Genomic DNA, 10,450 nt, shown 5'->3' with positions numbered 1-10,450 from the left:
TGCCAGGTCGCCAGGCCGGGGCCTATGCCAGGTCGCCAGTTCGGCACCTGTGCCAGGTCGCCAGTTCGGCACTAGTTCGGCGCCTGTGCCAGGTCGCCAGGTCGCTAGGTCGACGCCTATGCCAGGTCGCCAGTTCGGGACACCATCATCTTGGCTAAGTTGTTGCCTAAGTGGTTCAGGGTGTCACCCAGTTGTTCCGAGATGCCACATGTCACGATGTCATTGGAGGGCCAAATCCTCCCTCATCGATTGCCCCCCACTCTCGAGCTGAAAGTAACTCGGCGGAGGGAGTAGATTGCTCCTTTTGGCCTGGAATGACTAATTCGATGAGCTTGTAAGCGTCGATCCAATTTGCTTCTCAAGTTGGAAGAGCCCAAGTGTTTGTTGCCTTGTGCAGGATCTTGCAATCTTTATTTTCGGGGCTCGAGAGTGAATTCATCTACTCGAGGAGAGGTGGAGCAAGTACCCCGAGGACATCTACCTTATTAGGGATGTGACCATCAAGAGGTTCTGCGATCCGGCTAAGTACCTCAAGAGTGAAGCTCCCCATGCCGTTCTTAAGAGGGGGTTCTGTGTGACTGCTCTATCAGGTCGCTCCACCTAGGTAGACTTCGATGCCGCGCCCTTCGAACTAGTCCCAGCCAGTGAATTTGATGCGGAGCCTACAACCGAGGTGGAGGTCGGCTATGAAGAAATCAAGTTTGCATCCTTCATGGTGTTGAGAGCGAACTAGTCTTTCCTTTGTTTTCTCGTGCTGAATGCGAACTACTTTATGTTTCGTCCATGCAAGAGGCAATTGGGTCTCACGTGGTGTCGAGGTCTTTTGTCAGCTCGGTACCTTAGCCCTTAGGCTCTGGGAGCGACTCGCAGTCCACTCTCCTTACCCTTGATTTTGCCCATGCCAAAGAGGCGGCTATGTCTTATGTGGTGCTGAGGTCTTTTATCAGTTCGGCACTTTACCCTTTAGGCTCTAGGAGCAACTCGCAATCCACTCTCCTTACCCTTGGTTTTGCCCATGCCGAAAAGGCGACTGGGTCTTATGTGGTTCCGAAGTCTTTTATCAGTTCGGCACTTTGGAGTTACGGCTGCGCTGCATCAGCCTCGTTAATGACGTCGGCCACCCACTCCTACAAAAAGCTACTGGGAGCTCGACCTACGGGGGCAACACTACTGACTTTAGGTCACCAGCTCGCGCGGGAGCCCTTGAAGGCTCGACTAGAAAGGGCGTCCATGCAGTTCGTTGGCTGCCAACTCCCCCGGAAGCCACGAAGAGCTCATCTTGTAAAGGGTACCTCGCGAAGAGGACTGATGAGGCTTTACCCGAGTTGAAATAAAGTCGGCAGAGCTGCTTAGTCTATTGGCCATCAACTTCCTGCTTAGTCTTTGAGTTCATAAAAAAAGAAAATTAGAAAGTGAGAGCTTTTGTTTCTAAAAGGTGAGAACTTAGCTTTCTGGAAGAAGAGGAATTAGCCTTTCAGAAGATGAGAACTTAGTTTTTTGTAGCGTTTCCCACAGACAGCGCCAATTGATGTATCCATTTTTTGTTCTAAGTACCTCGTCATTTGGTGTGCTTCCAAGTGGCCGATGACTCCGAGGCCGAAGTGAACTTTTGCTGGATGAGGACCTGGATGCCGAGTTGACTAGGCCGAGCTGGGGCAAATTAGGTGCCGAGTTAACTGGGTCGAGCTAGGTAGGTTAGGTGCCGAACTGACTGGGCCGAGCTAGGAAGGTTAGGTGACGAGCTGACTGGGCCGAGCTAGGCAGGTTAGGTGACGAGCTGACTGGGCTGAGTTAGGCAGGTTAGGTGACGAACTGACTAGAGTGTCGAGCTGACTAGAGGGCCGAGCTGCCTTTTAGTTGCCGAGCTAACCAGAGGGCCGAGCTGCCTATTAGTTGCCGAGCTGCCTGGTGGCGAGCTGGATTGATTGTTGAGCTCTGTAGTTCTTTAGAGACTTGCAAGGAATCAATGTCAGAGGACCCAAGGTGGCTAACCCGGCGAGGTCACTCCGGTTCTTAAGTCAGTACTCTCATAGTAGACTGCGAGCTAAAAATCACAAAGTATGAGAGCTAGAATAAGCTTACTTGCCCCCCCCCATGTCATTGGGGTTGGTGCCTTTATATAGGCATTGTTTGGCGTGGGCTTCACGCACCGTATCCGAGATTTCCGCAAGGTCGTCTAAGTGGTTCGAGATTCCCGGAGGCAACCGCCATGCACGTTGACCACCCTCCGGAATGTTTGATACGTGGGCCAACTTCCAAGGATCGTAGGAGTGTTGGGATATGCGTGCCGAATTTGTTGGCGAGCACGTCTCGCAGGTCGCCACTTGGACCTCAGTCAAGCCGGCACGCCCTCGAGGGAGGTCGCTCCTTGCGTCGAGGTCACTTCAGCCAGTGACGAGGTGCTTCTAGCCGACCTGAGTTGTGGTCGAGGTCGCTAGTTCGGCATAAAGGCTGGTCGCCAGGTCGGCGCCAGTGCCAGGTCGCTAGGTCGGCGCCTGTGCCAGGTTGCCAGGTTGGAGTCTATGCCAGGTCGCCAGTTCGGCACCTGCGCCAGGTCGCCAAGTCGGCGCTTGTGCCAGGTCGCCAGTTCGGCGCCTATGCCAGGTCGTCAAGTCGGCGCCTGTGCCAGGTTGCCAGGTCGACGCTTATGCCAGGTCGCCAGTTCGGGACACCATCATCTTGGCTAAGTTGTTGCCTAAGTGATTCCGGATGTCACCCAGCTGTTCCGAGATGCTACATGTCACAATATCATTGGAGGGCCAAATCCGCCCTCATCAATTGGCTTTCCAAAAATCTGCCCACCCACTTATAATATCTACACGACCATCCGTTCTTGGAGAGAAACTCACACGCCATGACCTTCCTTTAGGATCCAACAGCACTGCTTTTCCCTTGCCTGTGATCCCAACTTTTCTTGCTACAGCCTTTGGAACAACCTTGATTATTTCATCACCCAACATAAATTAAGCAAAAGGGCGATCAGATCAGATCAGGTGTGAAGAAAACAAAATTAAAGTAACTACATTTTCAGAATTTTCGGTTTTTTTGGTGAATAAAATATAAGGACCAGAACTCACCATATGGCTTCTTCTGGACTTTCCATAAAGTTTTGCGAAATGTGGAAATTCTGTTTTGTACGAAGACGCAGCTTCAATGGCCTCACTTCTTGGTTGCCTTTCAATCCCGTAATTTGATATCTTCCTTGGTTTGCCAGAGTCACCTGCAATAAAGTTATATCGATATTTATCAGGTTTTAGTTAGGAAGACTCGAAGTAAAGTTACCGTTTCCCTTGCTAGAAACAACTGCTTTCATGGTGGATTTGGCCATTGCTTTACCACGTTTGTTCATCTTTGGGTGAGAATAATTCTTTCTCAGAGCACGATCAATATCTTTGGAGAATACCTGCTCAAGGTGAACTCACCGGAGTGGCCACTGGTGCTGGAGAAGGAGAGCTCGGGTGAGGGCAGAAGAATGGAGTCAGGGGAGGTCAAGCACGCGGGTATGTAGAAATGACAAACAAGTAAATTAGGGTTTTGACTCGGTTTTGGGCTAGCATGCGAGAATGCCGACCACGTGCGAAAGGACAAATGGCGGACGCTCTGCGTGTGGGGCGTTTCCGCGTGCGGGGCTAATAGGACGGCCGTTAGCTTATCCTGCCAAACTTCCTTTTTCCCATACAATATTTTGAAAAACGATTTGAAAATGAAACCATTTTGGCCATCAGTTTTGATAAATAAATTAAACGGATGGCCCATTTTGATAAATAAATTAAAAATAATAAAAATAATTAAAAATAAAAGCGGTCAAAAATCATTAAACGGGTCGATGGTTCAACCGCTCGGATCAACGGGTTGTTGATTTTTTAACGGTTTGAGGGTAAAACGGAACCTATTGTCTAGACGGTTCTCGGGTTGAACGATCCAATCATCTGGGTCAACGGTAGTTCGAAAACCTTGCTCCCATATTTCCGCCCCCTCGACCTCAAATATCAAAACAAAATACGAGGGTTGGAGAGTACCCGATGATGGTGAACTAGTTGGAGTGATTGCCGATGCTGGAGAGGGAGTTGAAAGAGGGGAAAAAGTTTCTTTAGTTTGAAATGAAAAACAAAATATCAAACGAGGGTTTCTTTCATTTGAAATGAAAAAACCAAATATCAAAATAAAATATGAGTTGGAGTGTACCTGGTAATGGTGAACTAGCTGGAGTGATCGTCGTTGCTAGAAATGGAGTTAGATTTGAGGTCGGGCGGAGGGGAGTGGAACAGGGTCAGACATGATTTCAGGCAAGGTTTTCGAACCCCTGTTGACCCGGACGGTTGGACCATTCGGCCTAGGAACCGTTCAAGCAATCGGTTCTATTGACCTAGGCGATCAAACCGTCGACTCCGTTCAACAGTTTTTGACAATTTTTTACTTTTAATTATTTTTTATTTTTTTAATTTATTTGTCAGAACGATCATCCGTTCGAACTGAACAATCAATCCATCAACCCAGAAAATGGTGGCTAAAATGATTTTATTTCTGGGTCATTTTTTAAAATATTGATTTGAAGTTAAGGGGCGGGAATATGGAAGAAAGAAGGTTTGGACTCGTTTTGGGGCTAATGAGACGCCCCGCACACGGGAACGCCCCACCGCGTGGCATGTGCAGGGGAACGTTGTGTGGGGCGTTTATGGGGCGACAGGCGGTGGGGCGGAGATGCGAACTCGTCCAAGCGGTACTGCGGTAGGGTTTTGGCAATGTTCAGGCGGGAGGTTTAAAATGGGTTATGTTCGAGGTCGGGATGGGTAGAAAGAATGTCTCAGGACACGTGTCCCTACTTAGTGTTGTTGGTAAGTGATTGATCCGACTCAGCTCCGGATTCCGTCACTGCAGCCGAGTCGAGTCTGATTTAGCAAGTAGAACAGCTAGAATCGATAGTACATTATCTTTCTGAATCCAAATAATATCCAGATCTACCACGTGTATTGTTAGTGGACCCATCTAAGACCATGCTCCAATCTCAAGCAGATCATACGGTTGAGACTTGAGAGTGTGTTGGTGCATCAGTATCATATGATATCCATGTCAGAGATCAAAAACATCATTCGATGCCAATCGGGTGGAGGAAGACGCATCTACAACCATTTATTTGAGTACTTTTTTCAATTTTCATATTTACGCGGCCTCGATGCAACAAATAGCCGTTGGAAACCCACATCACAACACTGCCGCTGTCTGAAGTCTGATTCTCCGATTCTCTGTAGTCCAGTGAACACTAAAAGAAGAAATCTAAGAAGCCTTCGCATTGAAAACTGAAAGTCTGAAACAATGGGGAGGCTTAGAGCAATGAGCGATTACGAAAGCCTCCGAAATGCCCGAATATCAGAGAACCAGGTAAGCAATTTCAAACAAAAAAGTTAATTATTTTCACTGGCATTTACTTGGATATAATTGATTTTGCTTTTGATGAACAATTTGATTCTTCGAAACATAAAAAATGGGGTAAAAGGCTCGTTTGGCGTCTCTCGGACTGGAGAAGAAAGTCGGTGAACTTCGAGCTATTGTTTCCCCTGCGAAATCCGCCAAGACTCCTGTGCGTAAGTACCCTAGAAAATCAGTCTACGGATGCACGTCTTTGCGCCGTTCAGATCGACTGAAAGGAAAATCCGTCGACCCAAAGTCTGAGCTACATTCTTTGCGTCGTTCTGATCGTTTGAAGGGAAAATTCGGTGACCCGATTTCATCTCAAGAAGGTCGTAACCCCATTTCTCTTTCATTATTATATTGAGTGAATAAGTGAGTTTCATTTGTTTTCTTTTTCTTTTTTTTTTCTTTTTTTTCTTTCTGATTCCTTTTTCTGGTCACCCCTCTTCTTTGGGTCTACCGAAGTTGCTCTTTCAGAATCGAAGCCCCGGAGGTTATTTAGTAAAGGGGAAGGAGAAGAAGGAGAGGAAAAGAGGCGAGCGAACGCACCTTTCGTGAATGTAGATGTTTCAGAGCTAAGACGACTTTCTCCCGATGTTTTAGCTCGCCGTTGTGATAGCAAAACCAGGGGAAGCATCTACGACCCCGTTATCGGAATTTGTTGCCACTTCTGCAGGTTCATTCACACTTTTCTATCTACGTATTACCAAACTATTTATTACTTGTTCCTTGGAACTTCTGTGCTGTGCTGTCTGTGTATGAATTTGAAGTAGATTCCAGTAGAATTTAGCTAGAATCTAACCAATAAGAGTGCCAAGAGGTCTGGACTGGATTGTGTAACTAGCAGGCAAGCTGCCAATTAAATTGGTAGGAATTTATAAGCAATCACATATTCATGTTCAGATGATTAGGCTGCAAAGTTTATGGCTGCATCCTGTTTGTAAAATGCTTTAACTGAAGAAAGTCTATAGGCATATTATAGGTTTTGGGTCAATGCCCATTAGTTTAAGAACCATTAGTTAATTTCTCTGTAACAAACAACAACCTTCTTGGGCATTGACCCAAAACCTATAGATGCAGGCAAAACCTATATTATTTTTCCCTAGAAACACTGTTTAAAAGCAATTCAAATACATTGATGCAGGCAAAAAAAATTGTGTGGTGAAGAAGATTGCAAGCGGTGCGGAAATCTTGATATAGATCAGCCATGCTTGGGTAAGTACTGCGAGTGCTTGGAATTCTTCTCTTTGGTTTTGGAATTGTTTGGATTTTTTTTTTTTTTTAATTTTCTATGTTTTTGCTTCGCAGGGAAGACAGATTGTTCCGTGTGCCATTCTACCAATGGTGTCCTTTGTCGAGCTTGTCTCAAAGTTAGATATGGTGAAGGTAAGTAACAAGCCCATTTGAAGGAGACGAAGAAAAAGATAAACATGGAATTGTTAAGATTACCACTTCTGGGTCTTTTAGTCTGTGTTTGGTTTGAAGAAATTAAGAGAGAAGCATAGAAACAGAAAGTTGAGGGAATCTTATCAAGAAATTTCACAAATTTTGTTTAAGAACTTTCCTCCAACTTTCTTTTTCTTTCTTATTTTCTATTTATCTAACCAAGCATCAAGGGGGTGGTATTGTGTTGCCTTGTTGCATTTTGGGTTGATAAATACAATTTTGTGAGAAACATGTGTTGTTACATCATATACAAGTATCATTTCAACTAGAAAAATGCATGGATGTGAGAAACATCAAATTTGGTGTTTTAGGTAGAAATACCAATTTCTATTAATTAAATCAAATATTTTCATAACATTTCAAGTAGAGAAAACCTCTCTCACACAAATTTTTATTGATCAACCCAAGGTAAAACGGCAAGACAAACACCTCCCAACTGTAATCGAAGGTAGAGGTTGAAGAAATTTTTACTCCACCAAAACCCCACTAGCAGAAGAAAATAGAAACTAATCTTGATAAATCCTATGGTAGACATGGAAGAGGTGCAACGGAACAAGGAATGGATGTGCCCACACTGCATAGAAGAAAAAGGAATCAATCCATTTTGGATATGCAATAGGTATTCATTATCATCATACCCTTTTGAGAATCATGAGTTATTCTCGTTCGTGCCTGCACATTTTACATTTTATATTCAGAACTAATTAATGAAAACAATCTCTTATAGTTCATTATGTCTGAAGAAGCGAAAGATGGTGCCTACTGGGATAGCCATTTTCAAAGGTTTGAAGAGAATTCAATTATGTATCATGTCTCCCATTTGTTGTTTGCATTCCCTTTTTCTTCTTTGTTAATGAAATCCGGTTTCTTCTGCAATTTGAATGGAATCTACAGCTCGAGAAGAGGGGTACAAGTCCGTAGCACATCTAATTATGGACCAGCTTCAACGGGCAGCTAAGGGCAAAAGATGATCTCTCAGAGAACAATCCAAAGGGCAATTCAGAGAGTTGCAAGGTTTCGGCTTATGTAGAACTAATTAAGCAGCAAATTTTTGGGAACAATTTTTCTGACATGTAATAACCCATTGTAGGATTGAATTAGTAGATGCTGGAGTTGAGTTGTATCCTCAAAATGTCTTCAGTTTTAATAGATTTTGGTTATGGACGGTGAGGTTTGAGATTATTTCTGTGCTACTCCAAAGTTTATACAGTTTAGCATATACCTCTCACTGATTTTGTTGAGGATTCTTCTCCCACCGTGGCCATTGGGATTTCTTTGTTTGCATGGAAACCCGTGAAGAGAAACTAAGCTCCGTTAAACTTGCACTTCTGTTCTATGAAAGAGCCATTAGAGAGAAAGGTTTCTGAAAGACTCAATGGGGCCTTGAATACAAGCATACAACACAGTCGAATAGTTTAATACATGAACCAGTACGTCAATTTCTGTTGTTTCATTCACCAATTTGGTCTTCTGTTTCAGACAATCTGAAGTAGTTTATCAAGGACTTCCCATCTAATTCCTTTGTGAAAAACCTTCTCATGAACTCCGAGAATTGAAACGGCCGGTAAAGCGCCGGCTTTTCCTCTGATACTAACTCCGGCAGTGGTCCAAACAAGTTACCTCTTTTGCTTGGATTGAAGAAAATGGCAATCGAGACTCGTGGGTCACGGAACGGATTGGCCAGCACTCGGTGCTCCACACTCCTGTACTCGTCATTCGTTAATATCTGAAACGCCACCAAATTTCAAAGCAAACAGTGTCATTAGCTCGATGGGAGTTCAGCCAAGTAAGCTAACTCAAGACCAACAATCGGACGAGGGAGGAAATACCTGGAGAATGTCGCCGACGTTGATGACGAGAGCACCGTCGACGGGTTTAATGTCCACCCAGTCTCCACCGTTCTTCACCTGCAACCCTCCGATGTGGTTCTGCAACACCACCGTCAACGCTCCTGGATCGGTGTGAGATGTAATCCCAAACGTCAGATCGGGCTGAGGACAATAGGGATAGTAGTGAGCCGCCATAACCCTCGCTTCCAAACACGACAGCTCCTTCAACGTTCCACGCTCCAACCCCAGCCCTTCCGACAGAATCTCCATCAGCGTCTCTCCTAGCCGTTGGATGTGCTGGTCCCACTTAGTCACCTCCGTCCGACAAACCTCCGGAAGAGCCTCGAAATCCGCAGGCGTAGGACCGAGCCTCACCTGAAGCGTGTCCCTCCAACTCGCCGCCTTGGATTGGAAGAGATCGAAATTGGTCGAGAACGATACGCCGCTGCTCATGTCCCGATGGTAATACTGCGGTTTAGTTTCCGCCGGAAGTTCGTTGAAGGCCTTGATGGCGGCAACCGTGCGGTGGAGCACGTCGGTGGGGATGCCGTGGTTGGTGACCTGGAAGAAGCCCAGCTTACTGGAAGCGGCTCGGACTTGGTCGATGATGATCGATCGACGGTCGGAGTTGACGCCGGAGAGATCGACAACGGGAATTTCATAGGGAAGCGCGGTGGTGGGACCAGAAGGGCGAGGGAGGGTGTCGGATGGGTGAACGAAGAAGCGAGGGATGGTGGTGATGCCGGATTCGACGAGGCCCCTAACTCCGATCTTAGAGTCGTCGAACTGCTTGACCTCCGATGCTCGATCATACGCTGGGTCAGCGTTGGTCATCATCTTTGCTTTGCTTTGCTTCTGCTTCCTCCTTTTTCACTCTTCGTCTCTGTAGAAGTCGAGAGCTGAGACACTTCTGAACTCGAATCAAAAGAATGTCAACGTGTATAGTATAGGTGGGAGCAAACTTTCGCTCGGTACAATCACCATTTCACGGTGGATTTAAAGCCACCTCATTTAGCATTGGGAATTTTTTATTTTTGACAAAAACAAGAGGCGTGGATTCATCATCCACCGTTAAAAGTGATTGCATATACAATCTAATAGGATTGAAAGTTTTCTCGGTTAGGTGGGGTGGGGAGACGGCAAAGACCAATGATTGACTACGGTGCATCTAGTAGATCCCATCTAAAACCGCTAATTTTGAATCTTTTATCTCTAGGCACCGAAAAAATTACAATCGAACGACTATACGTACATGGAAGAGGGTGGTTATTGTGGACGAAGCTTTTTGTTGCGACGACGTTGCGTGTACAATGAAACTTGACTTAGGTCAGTGCAAACCAGTGCTTACACTGTTCGAATAGCCTCTCGTAAGTTGCAACCTTGCATTGGGAATATCTCCCATCAAATAAATCACATAGTCCGGACTCCCTGCATCAGCTTTGGTGTATGGCGGATGCGTGTCTGCATCTCCTCCTCACAAAAAATTCCTCGTCTCCCAACACGTTTCAACGCGATTTGTATCATCACGTCTATCCACGTAATCTCCCGTGCATAATATTATATAGGAAGTGTCGCTGCAGTATTACGTGGGTAGACATGAGTAGAATTCTTGTGGTGGGATGGGATCATAATAAGATTGGGATAGGGTAATGGAACTTGTTGGGACAAGGCAGGCTGGAGTCAAGCCTGTTTAGGTTGGTCTGGTTTGAAAACCTTATTATTCATGGTTTGCACTTTCACTTATCATATCATAATATACCAGAAAC

General features: G+C 45.5%; 2 protein-coding genes across 4 annotated transcripts; one reads left to right on the top strand and one right to left on the bottom strand.

Annotated features, from left to right (window-relative positions):
- Window positions 1-5,169: 5,169 nt before the first annotated feature.
- On the top strand, window positions 5,170-8,037 carry LOC104606888 (uncharacterized). 3 transcript variants are annotated; one of them, XR_736877.3, is made up of 9 exons: window positions 5,170-5,379; window positions 5,495-5,738; window positions 5,875-6,085; window positions 6,554-6,624; window positions 6,718-6,795; window positions 7,264-7,303; window positions 7,387-7,474; window positions 7,583-7,638; window positions 7,750-7,831. XR_736877.3 is itself a non-coding variant. In XM_010272413.3 (8 exons), exons 1-8 carry the CDS (start codon window positions 5,314-5,316, stop codon window positions 7,824-7,826), a joined length of 879 nt encoding a protein of 292 aa, XP_010270715.1. In that variant the 5' UTR covers window positions 5,170-5,313; the 3' UTR covers window positions 7,827-8,037. The 3 variants fall into 3 exon arrangements, 2 of the variants coding, with proteins under 2 accessions (XP_010270715.1, XP_010270645.1); XM_010272413.3 differs by lacking the exon at window positions 7,264-7,303 and having other exon boundaries at window positions 5,887-6,085; window positions 7,750-8,037; XM_010272343.3 differs by lacking the exon at window positions 7,264-7,303 and having other exon boundaries at window positions 7,750-8,037.
- A 165-nt stretch (window positions 8,038-8,202) lies between these two features.
- LOC104606813 (1-aminocyclopropane-1-carboxylate oxidase homolog 1-like) lies at window positions 8,203-9,652 on the bottom strand. The gene is made up of 2 exons (XM_010272229.3): window positions 8,685-9,652; window positions 8,203-8,581 (listed from the first exon to the last, which is right to left on the bottom strand). The coding sequence occupies exons 1-2, from the start codon at window positions 9,519-9,521 to the stop codon at window positions 8,306-8,308; spliced, it is 1,113 nt and encodes a 370-aa protein (XP_010270531.1). The 5' UTR covers window positions 9,522-9,652; the 3' UTR covers window positions 8,203-8,305.
- Window positions 9,653-10,450: the final 798 nt, after the last annotated feature.

Source organism: Nelumbo nucifera, chromosome 3, assembly GCF_055504915.1.
Source record: "Nelumbo nucifera cultivar China Antique chromosome 3, China Antique-T2T, whole genome shotgun sequence".
NCBI classification, from domain to species: domain Eukaryota; kingdom Viridiplantae; phylum Streptophyta; class Magnoliopsida; order Proteales; family Nelumbonaceae; genus Nelumbo; species Nelumbo nucifera.
The sequence above is the reverse complement of the archived record's forward strand: the minus strand, read 5'-3'. Positions and strand labels throughout refer to the sequence as shown.